At 41.6% G+C, this 17266-nt stretch overlaps 2 protein-coding genes across 4 annotated transcripts in view; one reads left to right on the top strand and one right to left on the bottom strand.

Moving 5' to 3' along the window:
* Nucleotides 1–11186, top strand: part of FUCA2 (alpha-L-fucosidase 2) — a 27118-nt gene extending 15932 nt beyond the window's left edge. For both annotated transcript variants that reach the window (XM_054998929.1, XM_054998864.1), the window contains 3 exons: nucleotides 1693–1883; nucleotides 2354–2462; nucleotides 8838–11186. In XM_054998929.1, coding sequence (XP_054854904.1) covers nucleotides 1693–1883; nucleotides 2354–2462; nucleotides 8838–8978 — 441 coding nt within the window. In that variant the 3' untranslated portion in view covers nucleotides 8979–11186. The remainder of the gene's footprint in view (nucleotides 1–1692; nucleotides 1884–2353; nucleotides 2463–8837) is intronic.
* PEX3 (peroxisomal biogenesis factor 3) overlaps nucleotides 10339–17266 on the bottom strand; it is a 22665-nt gene continuing 15737 nt past the window's right edge. Inside the window, exon 12 of one of the 2 annotated variants that reach the window (XM_054999035.1) lies at nucleotides 10339–11386. In XM_054999035.1, coding sequence (XP_054855010.1) covers nucleotides 11303–11386 — 84 coding nt within the window. In that variant the 3' untranslated portion in view covers nucleotides 10339–11302. The remainder of the gene's footprint in view (nucleotides 11387–17266) is intronic. The other variant, XR_008598275.1, reaches the window with a different exon arrangement.

The following is a 17266-nucleotide window of genomic DNA, read 5'->3' as shown; positions in this document are numbered from 1 at the left end:
TGCAAAGTTTACTTTTATGCAAAGGGGTTGGATGGGTTAGGGAGGGGAGGGGAGGGTTAGGGAGGAGGTGGGTAATTGGTTTAGGAAGTATATAATTAGTATTATAACTCAATCAATAAACATCTGAATAAAATATTTATAAGTTAAATGGTTAAAGTAGATTTAACAGAGTAAAAAGGTTAAAAGACTGGCTAAATATAAATCATTGTTGGCATTATGTATGTTTATAGCATGTTAACAGTCAAAAGAAATCATAGAAATTTGCTTTTGGAAAAATATACAATGATCTGTATAATAAGGAATATTTTCTTTTAATATTCCATTTATCTGTTTGTTAAATCTATCTTCAGATGTAATGTGGAACATTTTCTCTCGTTATGGCTATAATACTATTGTTAAATGTTAATTTGCTTAATACTAATAAAAATATTTTTTTTAAAAAAGCGATATTCTTGAAGTCCACCGGACATCTTCAAAATATGCAATGAAGCGTCAGCTGCCTCGCGAGATTATTATTGATTTTTCATCTAAGAAGACTTGGGACACCATCTTATATAATTCGTACAATGTGGACTTGGACTTTCTGGGTAACAAGGTCAAGACATTGAAGGACGTTCCATTTTTAGCTCTGAAAAGAAGATTCAAATATAAAAGTTTTGCAGCTCTTCTGAGGAAGCGTGAAATAAAATACAAATGGTTATTTCCGGAAGGCATCTGGTTCAGTTATAAAGACCAAGCCTACAAGATAATATCGGAAGCACAGCTGAGGGACTTTGTGTTTAATCATCAAGAGTTTCAGCAAGGAGATGATTTAGGATCTGAAGGGGGAAATGGGGAGGAGGGAGTGAGCGCAGCTACTGTAGCTGTTCAGAGAGAGCTGCAACCGAGACGCGGTGGGGGGGGGGGGGAGAAGAACTGATCCTGACTGTAGTTCGTACTTTATAAGATCTACCAATCTAATACTATATTAGAAAGTTTAACTTTAAATAATTGTATTATGAAGGGAATGCAATACTTGTAGATGTAGTCTGTGTTTTTTATATGTTGTTTCTTCCCTTTCCCCCTGTTCCCTTTTTCCCTTCTTTGTAGTTTTTGTGGTTAGTAATTAAAAATAAAAAAAATTATATGAAACATGTCACATTTTAAAATGTTCCCCTATATTAAAAAAAAACCCAAAGAACTATTAAGTACAGAATGAATACAGTAGGGAGTATGGTACAACTTCTCTCCCCCAATGCTATGATTTGGGGTTTTTTGACATTCAAAATGGCATCTCTCATCTTCAGGTTAAATTGGCACAGATCACTTTATCGCCTTGGGATTCTACCACCTCATTTTGCTGCAGGTGTATAGCTCAGTCCATTGAACTTTGCCTTAAGCAGAAAATGATTATATCAGTATGAGTTTGACAGTGCAATGGGTACATTACCCTTGCTGTGATTTAAAGAGCTAGCGGCCACAAAACAGTAGTACTGAGAAAGTATTGGTAAATCCATAGCAGAAAAGTCTGTGGTGATTCATAGAAACTACAGCTCCAGTTGGATAGTTAGACCTTCTTTGAACAGTCAGTAAGGTACTGTTATAATGGAAATGTGAAATTAAGCCCAAGAAACCATGGAACGGATGTTTCAGACCTAAGGTGTGTTCATTTATACCACAAATTGACTCTTTTTTCCTCCCAAATAATTTCAGCAACTTGTAGAAACGGTGTCCTGTGGAGGAAATTTCTTGATGAACATTGGGCCCACCCATGACGGTCGTATTCCTGTTATTTTTGAAGAGCGCCTGATGCAAATGGGGAAATGGCTATCAGTGAATGGGGAAGCCATTTTCAGTACTAAACCTTGGAGAGCCCAGAATGACAGTGTTACACCAGGAGTATGGTAAGTCCGCCAGAGAGGGTGAAAAGAGACATGTCTGCAAAGAGCTTACCGGGGGTTCTTCAGCTGCTCTAGCTAGCTGTGTTTTTGCTCTTCAACATGTATTTTTCAAGTTTTGCTTCTTAAAAGTTATAGAAGTAAACTTTGTCTAGCCATCGAATTTAGAATTAGCAAATTCCATTCAGAAGTTTAATGCCTGTATGAAGCACAGATTCATTATCATCCTACAATAAAATGTTGCTGTTCTAGTCTGGAACTCTGATGGAAAAGTATCTGGGGACAGCCTTTTTCCAGAATATTTGCTTTGTTTTTTCAAAATATTCAGAGGCAGACTGTAAGAGATTGTCCACCACGCTTCTGACCATCTGAAGTTTCTGGTTTGTAACTTCACCCGTGTCTTAAACTATATCTATTCAGCTGTTCTTCCTTCATTTGAATGAATTGTAACCCAGTAATTTTTAAACTTCTTCAAGGTACACATTCAAACCAAAAGAAAATGTTGTTTTTGCCATTTTCCTTAACTGGCCATCTTCTGGAATTCTTATGCTTGGGGAGCCAAAAGGTATTGCTGAAATGACAGAGGTAAGAGGTAGTTTGCCTATTTTACTACTTTTTGTGCAATTCCTGTTAGAGTTGGCCACAATCTGAAATCAATTTCAGCCCCCTTTTTTCAACACCTTTAAGTGAATGGTCGGTAGTACCTAAATTTTATTTGACCCAAGAAGAAAGCCAGTTGACAAGGACTGAGATTACTAAAGTACACCTGGATATGCTAGTAAAGCACCAAATAACACCTTAAAAGACAGGCTATGATATAAGAAATAATTCAGTATTATCTACTTGCTATAGCTCTATGACTGTAGTACAATGGATATTAAGTGACTCTCCTAGTTGTTTTTCCTCTGAGGCGGAGGACATCTTGGGTGATTCCCACCATCCAATCAGGGAGGCAGGAACTAACTTTCTTCCTCTTCCTGTCTAGCTTGTGGGACCACCCTCTCTTCAGTTCTGTTCCTGCCTCCAGGGAGAGCAGCTCTTCAGCAGACTAGCTCTGCTGCCTTTTTTCTCTCTATCTCTTATTTATCTTTCTTCTTCCTCAAACCATTCTTTACCTTACTCCTTAGTCCTTCTCCTCCCATTTCCTCTTCTTTTACTCCTCTTGCCAAAGAAAGAAAAGGACAATATGGTCTCTGGAGAGTCATCAGACTCTGAGGAAAGCTTCATGGAGGAGAATATGGGCTGTTCCCATGGAGCTGTCCTACCGGCGGCGGGAACAGGCCCAGCCAGCACCAGCATGCCTCTTAGGCTGTATGGGTTCCCTGGCAAGGAGAATATGGGCTGTTCCCATGGAGACGTCCTACCGGCGGCGGGAACAGGCCCAGCCGGCATCAGCATGCCTCTTAGGCTGTGTGGTTCCCCGGCGAGGAAATGGCCTCAGAAGAGACGCAGGCCTCTAAACAGCCCCATCTTCCACAGAGGGAGCTTGTTAAAATAGCGTACCTCAATCAGCCAGCTGAGAACAGCGCCACCTGGCAGAGCTAAATTTTGGTGGGAAACAACATGATGAGTGACTTCCCGCCTAATCTCAAAGACGTGCTCGCCAATCTCCTGGCAGGAGAGACATGGCTGAAACATAATCCAGACATCCAGAGCTTCAGCTGACAAGCCCAGGAGGGCCATGTAAGTGTTCCCCCGAGCGTGTTACCTCCAGAATTCCTGTCAGCAATTAGACTATGAGGGAAGAAATCCTGTTACTTTGCCAGTCAGAAGCACCTTGGCCCAGTAAAGATTCCAGGAATCTCCTCAGCCCTGGCACCATGTGAATGTGCCCATGCCAATCTCCTGGCTGGAGATTTTACAGCAGGCCTTTCCTCTTTGGATTTAGCCCTGCTTTTACAACAGGATCTAGCCCTGCCTTTTCCTGTCAGATGGGTAATGGATAAAGGGCACAAACTTGCCGGTGTCTTTGAACCTTTTAACTCTTAAGACTAACCAGGAGGGAGGAAATAGTGGTGTGGTGTCTACCTCCTCCTCCCTCCATGAGTAAGGCTGTAGCTCTGTGGAAGAGCTTCTGCTTTGTACGCAAAGGATCCAGGTTTGTTCCCCATTAACTCCAGTTTAAAAGATTAGGTAGATGAGGGGGAAAAACCTCTTCCTGAGACCCTGGTGACCTGCTGCCAGTCTGAGGAGATAACACTGACTGATGGTCTGAGTCAGAATAAGGCAGTTTGTAATGTTTATCAGTCAGGGATCCCCCATGGAGCAGGGGGATCGCCCTCAGATAGAGTCTGTAATGACAGGGAGAAGGATGAATTCCTTCAGATGTGGAAGAGGAGGAAATAATCCCTACCAGAACAGTCAGCCCAGCTGTCTGAATCTGAGGTCTACCAGTATTTACTACCTAAGAGATTCTCAGCCTTAGAGCTGTAGAAATTACCCTTGGGGGAGTAGGACCCTTAGACTGGGAATACCAAATCCAACCCAGGGAAACAAAGAGTCTCTTCCTAGTGAAGGTTCCTCAGAAAAGATCCTCCCATTTCCAGAATATTTGGGGAGAAGGTTCAAGGCTGAGTGGTCTAGACCATAAGCTAATTAATAATCCCCAAACTTGGTCCCAAAACAAAACAAACTGTACTCACTACCTTTCTTTGCTATGAGTTGTTGCAGGTACCTGTGATCGAAACTCCAGTGGCTACACTTCAGTCATCTGGGCTCTGGTCAGAAGATGGGTAAGGATCAGTCAGAGACCACTTAGACAAGAGGAGAAAGGCCATGCTAACGAGCTCACGAGGCCGTGGCCATGGCTATTAAGGCTACAGCTATTGCCCCAATTGCCTCAAGAGTGTCAGGAGTATGGATCTGGAAACTGATCCAACTCCTCCCGTACAACAATAGCTGCCCCCATTGAAGGGGCAAACAGAAATGTAAGGGCCAATACCTTCAAGACAGACGTCATCATGGATATATTTACCTTTTTCTTCCAGGATTATGGTCTTGGCAGCAGTAACAAGCCGGCATGCTTGACTAAGAACACGGCCAGCAGATTCACACTCTAAAAATATCGTCCTGGCTTACCTCTTTCAGAGAGACAAGCTATTTGGGGATGCCCTGGGAAAGATCTAGATTGAAACCTAGGACAGAAGAATGTGTTGTCAAAAACACTCAAACAATCTGAGAGGTGATCCATTGGCCCTCAGCCATTTATTCACAACACACACTACTAAGGTCCAGACAAGATTCCAAATGGCCACCCTGGGGTTAATCTAGGCAGCCCTTTAATAAGGGGGGTCCTTTCAAGACCCCACTTGTAGTGTAGTGGTTAAGTAACTGAACAGTGATGCAGTACTCTGCAGGTTCAAATCTCACTGCTGCCATGAACTTGCCACATGGCCTTGGATAAACCAGTCCTCTCAGTCCCAGCTCTCCAGCTGTATTGTGGGGATAATGCTTACCTTGTCCCAAGATCAAACAGACAGTTCTCCACACGTGGAAAAAGATCCAACCTTAATACCCAGCTCTCTAAGACAGGACTGGCTAGCTGTCCCTGTGAGAGGCCAACTACTCTTTACCATCAAGCCTGGGTTGACAGGCAGACCTTACAAATAGTCTCATAAGGCTATTCCATACAATTTGAAAGCTGCCCACCAGAAAGGGGTCTACTCAATCTTCTTCTCAGTCCCTAAAAAGAATAGGGACTGGAGGGTGTTATCAGACCTCAAGTTTTTTGAACAAGTTTATCAAATTGTATCACTTCTGAATGGAGACTCTACGCTCAGTCACAGTGACAAATCAATCAGAAGAACACATGACATCTACAGATCCCAGAGAAACATACCTCCATGTACCAATTCTGACAGCCCATCAACAATACCTAAGATTTTATGTTTAAAAAACAAAAAAAACCCAGCAGTTCTGAGCCATCCTGTTTTGGCCTGTCCACCACACCAAGAGTATTCACAAAATTCATGATCAACCTCATCATACGTTTCAGAGACAGGGGTATTCATGTTCACTTGTACCCAGACAATCTCCTTATCGGTTCAAGTTCAAGAGAAAATCTCACCACAACACTCAGTTCACCATTCAGTTCCTACAAGCTTGAACACCTGGGTTAGATCAGTCACCAAAAGGGTTTTTTCTATCCCTCACCAAAGAAAAGGTCAGGAAGACCAAACAGCTGACTGAGACTGTCATCGGAGTGCAAAATCACTTTTCACGACACTATTGAAACTGATGGGTTTGCTAGTGGCCACCTACAATGCAATACCTTTGGGGTCGTCTATAGGCAAGATCACTTCAGACCTTTCTTAGATCTCATTAACAACAGATCATGGAGAAGACAGATCTTCCCACTCAGATACCACTTCAGATCAAAACCCATCTGAGCCAAGGTCACCAACCCAATGCAAAGCAAAAGATTCATGACCCCTTAAGAACAGCAAATATTTACAGGTGTAAGAATCAGGTTAGGCATGTCTTCCTATCAATGACTTAAAAAGGGGAACAATTTGTCTGGCCCTGTTCCAGTTCAGAGATCTGTATGGACAAGGTTGCAGACAAAACATATATAAACAAGCAAGGGGGATTCAAGACATTGAGGCGACACAAGGTGGCAGCAAGGATACTTAGATGGTCACATAGCTTCGATCAGAACTGTACACATCAAAGGCATATCCAATGCCCAGGCAGACTGGCTGAGGGGACAACAGGGGAATAGTCCCTTAAGAAACATCTCATCCAATGGATAACATTGCACTTCGCAACACCTCATGGACCTGTGTGCGTCCCAACACAGCCATCAACTACCGGGGTACGTGACAAGATTTGTTCTACCCACAAGCAGATGCCCTGACATTGCAGTGGTCATTAGGCCTCCTCTATGTGTTACTACCCTTACCGGTAACAGACCATGCCTTTCCACTCTCCAACAGATGGTGATATTTCCACCTCTCATCCTACTGACCTCTCCGGTCAAATTACAGCAGGGACCGATTGGGCTCTCTCTTTTAGACTTGCTCTGCTTAACCGTGTGGAAATAGAAAGGAACACCTTCCTAAGATGGGGATATTCCTGAGAGGTGGCCAAGGCTCTCTTAGCATTCAGAAAACAGTTTATGCTCAGAATTTAGAACTCTTATTGGGAAGCCCTCACTCAGTAGACATTTTACACAGCCCTGACCAAACATCCATTTGAACCGGTCAAGGATGTTCCCCTGAGAAGGCTGAGAATGAAGACTATATTCCTTATTATGTTCGCGTCTGCCAGAAGATTGTCAGACCTGAACTCTCTCTCTTTCCCAATGGTAAGGTGATGCCTTGTACTGTCTTCCAAAAGCGTATTCCAAACTGCATAGTTTGCAAGAGATAAGGCTACCGTACTTCTACCTGTACCCTAAATAGACTAAGGAGAGGCTCTGACATAACCTAGATGTCAGAAGGAGGCTCAAGGCCTATCTGCTCCAAACAGTGCAAATTAGAAAGTCAGTCTTACTGTTCTTGAATATATCTCCCCTCAGTTTGGGGGAGAAAATGTCTTTGGCAGCGGTAGGTGCCAATAGCAAAACGTACACTATCGAAACTCCTAAAAACTGTCTTCGTAGAGGTTCCTTGTGGAATACCAGCTCACTCTTAGAGGAGTGCTACTACCAGTGCAGCATTACACAGGAACGCTTCTGTAGAAGAAGTCTGCAAGGCAGCAACAAGGTTGTCAGTCTTGACCTTATTAAGATGCTACAAATCAAAACTATATGATTTGGTGGACACTGACTGTAATAGAAAAGTACTGCGGTGCATGATCGTGGACGAAGACCACATCCCACCCAGAAACTGGAAACTGCTTTGGGAGCACCCAAGATGTCCTCTGCCTCAGAGGGAGAACGGACCTTTGGACACTTACCGTGAAGGGTCCTTCTCCTCTGAGGAAAGGAGGACATCTTGCCCTCCCCGGGTCTCCATCCTTCTCTACCCTGCTGCCTCATTCTTCTACCTCCTCCGGGTTATGCTTTATTTACAGTACATGTTAATGCAACAGGTGTTTTTTCTCTCAGTATTGACAGTTGCTGAATGATAAATTCAATGTTACTGCTTTGTGGAGTCACCTGAACTTAAGAGAGGGTGGTCCCACAAGCTAGACAGGAAGAGGAAGAAAGTTAGTTCCTGCCTCCCTGATTGGATGGTGGGAATCACCCAAGATGTCCTCCTTTCCTCAGAGGAGAAGGACCCTTCACGGTAAGTGTCCAAAGGTCCGATTTCCAGGCATTTTCTGAATGTATGTGGCATTAGCAAAACTTTCAGCATTTTAGACATTTAACTAAAATGCAGCTAGTATGAGAAATGTCAGGCTCACTTCTGGCTTTCCTACTTAGTGTAGACTAAGCTCACTTGGCTTAATCAAACCTTTCATTGATAAGTATTCAGCCCCCATCAGGGACCAGCTGATTTTGCCATTATCTAGTCCCCTAAAAAATAGAACTGTAAACCATCATAAGTAGTGCCTGTAGCTGAAGAAAATAGGCAGGAGCAAGAACAAAGTGAAACTGAAACAGGTGAGTTTCTAAGTGACTATGACTCATACTGTTAATTTGTAATTCCTCTCATCTCCAGAACCTTAGTCTCCTTCTGCTTTAATCCAGTCACCTGCATAGTTGAGGCAGATATGCCTCCATGGAGACAATGTAGATTTTATGTAGACTCCACTGAAATTAAGGATTTACCTGGTGTACCTATAGTCAACAAAGCATGACTGAGCTGAATCTGGGGGTTGACTTAAATATCTTCTCTCATTCTAAGCTTTGTCTAGGGGGATATAATTTACTAGGTTTGGTAAATAAAGCAAAGCATGTTTCATAGTATTCTAGTTAAAAGTGGAAGAATACTATCCAGTTACAACTTATTTTATTAAATGATTATTTCAGTTAAGATTTTATCTGATCTTTTAATATCAACCTTTCTATTTCAGGTACAAATGATTGGATATGGAGAACCACTGAAATGGATTCCTTTAGGAGAAAAAGGAATGGTAGTAGCTATACCTCCATTACCATTTAGTAAATTGCCCTGTGAATGGGGCTGGACACTGCAGCTGACCAATGTAAATTAATCACAAGCATCCCTTACTTTTCAGTTGCCATCATAACGCTTGTATTGATAATCAGATCTCCGTCAACATGGTGTTATTGGGTGTGTGTGTGTGTAGGTGGGTTTCTGCACACTGATCCTGTTACTTAAGTTTTTCCAGAAAAATTGGGCCCTATCTGTAAGTGTCTGTGTTAGAAAAAGGGAAGGTCTATACAGGTAGCACACTAAATGCAGCAGAAAGAAATCTGGGTTATCTTAGAAGTTCATAAAAGGTTTGACATTTAAAAAGTCAAGGTTTTGGCTTTGAAAAGCTGTTAAGTTTGAACTATTGAAAACCCTAGACAGAGACAGTCTGAAGTACAACTTTCTCCCTCTGGCTTCTTAAGCCTGGTACTTACCATACTGACTTTAAGCAACAGCTTTTTTAAAAGCAAGCCTTCATTTTGCTAACTGTAAATTTAAAAGTAAAGACATTAATTCTGATTAGTTTCATTGTCAATGGGGGCCAAACTAGACATGATAGTTTTCATAGGTGGGATCTGTGGTCAACCCATCATTTTAAAGAGATTTAAAAATGCTGCAAGGGATCAATCCTGATCAGGCCTGCAGTGTAACAGGCTGAGGTGCTCTTTTCCCCACCCACCCCGCCTCCATTTCCAATTGCCAAAATAACCATGGTGGGAGGGGAACTGTGTCTTTTAAAAGGTGGCAGTGGCATCTACACATCAGACCTCTAGACACTATCATGTATAGTTGGCCCTGAGTCATGAAGAATCCTAGAAGGGCAGCCGAATAGCACAACTTGGATCTTAGTCTTGATTGACTGGAAACGGTCTGCAGCTATACATAACTGCCTATTACAAAAGCAATAGACTATTAGGATTGTACTTCTCTCTGTGGTTCATGTAAGTCTGCACTTTTAGAGGGATGTTTATTGATTTTTAATTAACTTGATAAATGTATCTAAATGTTGGTGATACACTTAAAACTGCCTGGAACACTTCTCTACAGCTGTTGTATCTATACAGTTCCAGGGAAGTTTTGTGATAAATCAGTGCTGGCATCCAGCTAGAGTTGCCTTTGCTCTCTATCCAAATAGTTACAGCTGAGTGCTGATGACACAACAGAATAAAATCTAATTCAGGAATAGGCTTGGAATTAGGTTATACTTTCTTGTTATGGAATACTATTTAGCAGCAGCAAGAAGACTAAAATGCACTGACTGTTTCCTGTTACAAATTGAACGTATTTAATTTTCTTTTCATTGAAATGAGTTTAAAATTGAATGCAAAACTGGTTATTTCCCACTATCAAAGTTGTATGAGCAACACTGATAGATATATGGACATTCTCTTGTATTTAGACAATTACTGCACACAATCTTTATTAAAATACTTTACTGTGATACAGGCATTTTGTAGGGTTTCTACTAATACAAATTAAAAATATTTACAAATGAATGTATACAGCAGTAGCTATTTACCAGCAGTGTAAACAGTATTTTCTAAAACCCAACTATTCCAAGTCTGAAACATTAGAGCAAGAACTCAGCATGGTGTTCCTTAGAGCATAGTAGTTGAACATATGCTGTCATATCTAATCTCCAAGCTAGAAAACCTTCATGTGTCGAAACTGTAGCCCCACTGCTGTGTTTGCATTCTTAGATCGATTACACTGGAGATAAAGTAGTCTCCTTGTAGCCCCTCTAGCAGAGATCATTGCAGGAGGAGGGAAAGAGACACAGGAAAGTGTGGCCTTGTTTAACATCTGTTTGATGTTAAGAGATGTTTCACCTAAAAGCCACTAAGAGAGAAAGTATGCAAGGAGTTTGCTGGATACAGTTACTTATTCTCTCCCACTTCCGAAATATCCAGCTGTGTCCTCTGCCTCAGCAAATCCATGAAAACTGTTTCTCCAACCTGAATGATCTCACTGAGTGATGATAGGTCTGAAAAAATTCTTCTCCCAATCCCGTTCTACTAAGTAAGACAGCAAGGTCTGGCTTCTATTTTTGTTGCAGTCTGCACAATTTTAAGTACAAAGGTACATCTTTCAGGATATATGACTGCACTGAGGTTTTTTTGTAAACAAGTTGTTCATAACTAAGATTGCCTCTTAATTATGCCTCTTAGGCTATTACAGCACAATGATTTTTTTCTCTCCACTACTTTAAATCAGGTTTTGAAATCTGTTCCAATATAAAAACTACAAGTTGTATTTCTGTACATTGTCTTGTGGTCTGTGATCCTGCACCATTCTTATGTTCATGGGATTCCTTATTTAAGTAAAACATTCACATGGAGCAGACACTGATAAATACATCATGTGTTCCTCTTGTTACACAGTTCATTTCTCTAGTTGTTGAGGAGTACTGAAAGCTTCATACACATTAGCAGCAAAATCTTTTACTTGTTCCATTGTTAACAGGTCCTGAAAAGAGAGTAAAAATGAATTTGGAACTACAGCAAATAAGAAGTCCTTAAGACTGACAACATCACAGAACATATGTCCCAAAGCACACTAGAACAGGGCAAGCGCTCCTAAATTATCTTTCCCTTAGTTCCAGATCTCCTCTAGGCAGGAAATATAGCTGTTTAGGGGGGAAAGGGGTGATGTGGAGAGTGACCAATCTCACTGTCACATGCATCAAGTTAGTTTGAGGTTTCTCCTCAACAACAACTCCCTTCTCTTTTACTCACATGAGCTTCCTCTTCAGCAACGGGTGGCTAGTAAAATCAATGGTATGAAATTATTAGGGATATAAAAGCAACCAGTATAATAGATGGAGAAAAAAGAAAGGGCAAGAAGATACAGTTCACTGAAAAGCGTAGATGAACAAGAAGAGTTAATTGGTAGCTAGTACACACCACCTGCAAAACAGGTTGGATGTGTTCCTGCACTCGCCTCTGAATACAAGCAACAGAAGTCTGTACTAATTGGTCATCTTCAAGGGTAACCCTTTTATGATGTGCATTACAAATAGTCATTCCCAGATATTACAAAAACATGAATGAGCATGCCCAGATGAGACAGCCACACTTGAACTAAGCTCTGAGTAATCTCTCCTAGAGATGTTAAACAGCAGACCTCTTCTGCTGGGAGAGGCAAGAAGGGCAGTTTCACCCCCCCCTCTGCCCAATGTGGCGCTTGCACCATGCAGGTCCCACGACCCTGTGCATTTACTTTCCTGAGGTTTGAAATGGCTGCTGGGGTGGTGGGTGGGCAGAATGTGTGACCATTAATGCCGTCTGCTGACAGATTGTTGGATCCAACCCTATGGATTGTATGCTATGGTCCCATATCCCAAATGGCACAGCCACCACAAAAGGAAGACTGTTAGTAGAATGGAATCATAAGATTCAGTCCCATAGGGACCCAGCTAGCATCATCAAGAAGAAGCAAGTTCCAACAGAAAACAATGGAGCCATTCAAGAGTGAGGCCTGACATCTCTGCTAGCTATTTAAGCTAGGCTAACAGTTACAGCTTCTACCATATCAAAAGTAAATGCAGAACAGAGTATACAAAAGGAAGACACAGGTCATCCACCAGGGCTACTAAATCCGATAACCAGCCCAGCAGCAAGAGGGCGAGAATGGAGTCTTCATTAGGAATTCTAACACCAGATCCTCAGAATAAAATGCTCAGCACTTCTCAGCTATATTGCTGTTGTTATCCATGTTCAAAACAAGGGTTCCTGAATACAGCACACCACCTCTTTCTACTTTTTTGAGTAGCATATTTTAAATCAATCTATTCTGTCAGCAACTTCTTTATTTTTGGTAGAGCGCTAGTGCAATTTCAAGTATTTTTAATAATCCACTAGGAGTGTGCACCCGAAAAAGATTTTGCTTTCCCTCTTTGGGGAAAAAGCAGGAAAAAGCTTTGGGTTTCTAAGTCGCTTTGGTATGCTCCATAAAGATTTGGAGCATACTGAAATGACGGGGGAGGGGGGAGGCCCACCCCCACCCTTAAACTCCCACCCCTAAACTCCCACCCCCACCCTTTAACCCCACCCCCCCCACCCCACTTACCTGGTCAGGCGGAAGGCTGGAGATAATGCCACGCTGGCCGTTGGAGGCCTTCCCTGCCGCTGCTGTGCGGCTGGCCGGCAGAGAGGGCCTTCCCTGCTGCCGGCACTGCACAGCCGCGGCCGGCGCAGTCAGCTGGCCGGGAGAGAGGGCTTCCCTGCCACTGGTGCTGCACAGCCATGGCCGGCTTGACCAGCTGGCCAGTAGAGAGGGCCACTGCTGCCAGAGGCCAGTGGGGAGGCAGGAGGGCCGCTTCGTCCAGCACGGTGCCAGGTAAGTGGGGGTGGGGGTAAAAGTAGGGAATGGGTAAGTTTAAAGGGCCCTGCCGCTTGCGAAAGGGTCCTTTAATCTTAACCCCTGGGGCCCCAAAGTTTCCCGAAGCATTACGAATGCTTTGGGAAGCTTAGATTCGGTATTTCCGAATTGGGCCCGATTCGGGTATTTTACCCGAATCAGATATCCGAAACGCACACCCCTATAATCCACACATCCCTTATACCACGAAAAATAATACATTCCAATAAACAATGCTCCAAAGTTTCTATCTATCCAGTAGTACAGCCACAGAGTCTCATAATATGGAACGCTTTGTATTCAACCTTGAATAACTTGAGGGAATAGAATTTAATCTTGAAAGCATAAATGCTCTCCTGTGTCATGGAAAGGTTAAAAAAATCTAAGAACGGTATAGGCACCTTTGGATAGAATAATCCAAGATACAAAAGAGAGCGTACCTTACGGGCTCACCGCACAGTACTCAAAAAGATCCGAAGTATACAAGTGCGCGTTCACCAAAGAGCATATTGCTAACCTTCCCATGTTCACTAACTCACTACTGTTGAGCCCTAACAACTGAAGTTTAGTCTCCAGTAATTTCCTCCATGGAGTGACATATAAATCAGATTTTAATAAATAAAGACACGTGACAGCTTCTGTGGCAAATGGAATTTTCAACCAGGGCCGAAAGGCTGTTGCCCAAGCCCATGCTTCCAAGAGATCGCATGCCCAGTTCCACCCTTAGAGAAACATTAGCCACACAATTTAGCACATCTGTGATCTTCCGCAAAAATAATAACAAAGGGGAATCTAATGTTTCTCTGCAGGCCTCGATCCCTATTGAGCTCCATAATGAAGTTGACCACTTACTTTTGCATTGAAAACTGAAACACCAGCAGGGACAAACTGGCCACTTTTATTATAAAAAAAACATATTATGGCTTTTATCGCAACCAAGGCCTGGTTATGAGAATTCTTAAGGTAGGCTCTCCAAGCCAAATTAGCTTGAAAATAGATTCCTAAATAAGAACACCTTGTTACTTGCCCTACAGATTTCCAATTAACTTGTCAGTTGTATTTATGATTAGATTTAGAGAATACCATAACCTTAGACCTTTCATGGTTTATTGTCAATCCTTCTGCATTGCAATGTTCTGAAAAAGCCTTTGACAAACACCGAAGCCCAAAGGAGACCTAGCCAGCAGTGTTGTCCACATTGATATTGGGGTATTAGTTAACACTGATGGGTAAAATTTAGGGCTTCTCAAAAATGTGTCATATCATTTATACACAAATTAAACAATAATGCGGCTGAAAAGCATCCTTGTCAAACATCTTTCTGTAAAGGGAAAGAGTTGGACAAATGGCCTTCCAAACTACAATGAACCCAAGCTGAAGGGAGAGTTGTATAACTTCTTTATTAACTATAGCAGTCTTTGATCAATCAAATATCCTAGTTTGTCCTATAGACAATCTCTTAGAATTGAATCAAAGGCCTCCTGGAGGTCCATAAAAGCCATGTATAGTTTACTTCTTGGTGCTGATGTCTATTTCCTGGCTAAATGATATAAAACTAAACAATAGCCTATTGTAGACCTTACAGTAACAAAGCCTGCTTGCTCAGGGCCTAGAATCTTTTCAGATAACAACTTTGTAATAAGGAAGCTTAATGTTTTCCTAATGAAGACAAGGGTAATTCAATGATAATTGGTGGGATTTGCCCTATCATCTTTTTTAAGGATAGGTATGATAATAGCTTGTCTCCAACCACTTGGAATCATATCAGTTTCATTTATCACTGAGAAAACTGGAGCCAAAATAGAGCTCCACCTAGCAATGTTATGTTGGTACAGCTCAATAGGGATCAAATCTGGACCAGGCACTTTCCAGTTTTCATTTTGCTAAGGAGTTCTTCAATTTTTGCAGACAAAACCTTAGGCCATGGGGGTAATCACTCAAGATTTTCTTTCATATGATTAATAGGTGCTGATGAAGAATAAAGTTTAGAAAATGAAGTTCCCAGTCTTTGGCAGGAATATAAATAGGAGCTGTTATTTTAGTGCTAAACGCAGGTGTTACCAATGAATTCCTTAGGGTCATTACTCCTAGGGGCAGTGATCAACAAGTTCCGCCCTTCTAACACTGCCTTATGTTTTTTTAAAAAATTCTAATCAAAGTCCTAAAATCATGCTTTAAACAAAGTAATGCATCAAGGGATCTCTGACGTGGATACTGAATAAACTTTTTCAAGTGCCTACATTCATTATCAAACCAGTTGTTACAAAAATCTAAACTCTTAGCTGAGTTAGATGTTCTAGAAAAGACAGATTTTAAAGAATTCAGTAGTTTAGCCAATTATTTTTTTTAGAAGTTTTCATACCCTGAGCTATATATAGCTCTTGTATAAGACTTCTACAATTAAGAGAGGACATAAAGGCATTAACTTTTATCTCCATTGAGAGAGACTAGCGAACTGGTCTCATTGTCTAAAACAGGGGTGGCCAAACTTGCTTAATGTAAGAGCCACATAGAATAAACGTCAGATGTTTGAGAGCCACAAGACATGATGCATTGAAGCAACTTCAGATGAAGAGGCGGGTTTGGGGGAGTGTCCTGAAAGTGACATCACAGGAAGGGGTGGGGTTTTGGTGCAGTATGCTGGAAGTGACATCATCGGAAGGTGGAGCTTGGGAAGGGCCATCACCTGACCTTTGACTTGGAAGTGACATCACAAAAGTAATGTCACATCCTTGCTAGGCTTCACTCCTAAAGTCTCCAGGCATTTTCTGAGTCAGACCTGGCAACCTCAACATTTTATTGAAAATATGAAAGTCATGGAAAGAAAGAAGGAAGGAAGGAAAAAAGGAAAAGGGAGGGAAAGACATGGAAAGAAGGAAAGGGAGGGAAGGGAGGGAAATAAAATAAAATGTATGCCTACAGCAATACTCAGAGACCTCTAGTCTCTGACATGTCTAGAAGAGCCACATGTGGCTCCCAAGCCACAGTTTGGCCTCCCCTGCTCTAAAACCAAGGATTCAACACGATTCCCCTTTATAGTAAGGGCCAAAGGCAAATGGTTCCTAACATAAAGGCCTCTACTTACAAACTGCTAACCCTGATGAAACAAGAAAATAGCCAACCAGACTGGTTCCTCTTAAAGATATACATGTAAATTCTCCCCTATTGTCTATGTTCCTGTGCCCATTCAATATCACCAATCTTTCTTTTATAACAAAATCCAACAAACTCAGCCCCACTGCATTTATCTTCATATCCAAGGACTCCCTATCAAAATTGTAAAACTATCCCATCTCTTCCAATTCAGAACCACTTATCTCTCTAGTCTTCAGTAATTGCTCATCATTAGGTCCAACTCTAGCATTAAAATCACCAGCAATTAGCAGCTTAGCATCAGGATAAGATGTTACTAATTTTTCAATTAAGTCCCTTGGTGTCCTTCAATTACTCAAAAGGGTGTTTTTATCTCTGACAGGCGGCAAATAAACTGATTTTAATATAAGGGAATCATTGCTAAATTTTATACACACAGGGCCAATGAAGAAGATGCCTTCTGTTCTACTGAGATACATTGTATTGTCTGTTAAAAATTAAACAGGCCAGACTTGCTTTAGGGCACCCACTGTTGTTACCTGATCGAGCTTTAACTGAAAAAAGCTATATACCCTGTTAAACAGATTTCATTAGTTGACCATATTTCCTGGAGCAATATAATTTGCAATTCTTTTTTAAAGGATTTCACCTCTGGTGTCTAGACTCTAGAATTCCAACCTCCTAAAGGCCATCTGGATATGCTAGGAAGACTACTAGTACAGCACTAAATAACACCTTAAAAAGATGAGCTGTTATATAAGAAAAACCTTAGTATTATCTACTTGCTAAAGCTCTATAACTGTAGTACATGTATAAATAATACTTAGCGCATATTAACAATGGATATTAAGTGGTTGATTTCCAGACAAGAAGGGGGGACTACTGTCTCTTTGT

This window comes from Eublepharis macularius, chromosome 1 (assembly GCF_028583425.1).
Source record: "Eublepharis macularius isolate TG4126 chromosome 1, MPM_Emac_v1.0, whole genome shotgun sequence".
In the NCBI taxonomy this organism is placed as follows: domain Eukaryota; kingdom Metazoa; phylum Chordata; class Lepidosauria; order Squamata; family Eublepharidae; genus Eublepharis; species Eublepharis macularius.
This window is presented reverse-complemented; position numbering and strand designations above follow the sequence as displayed.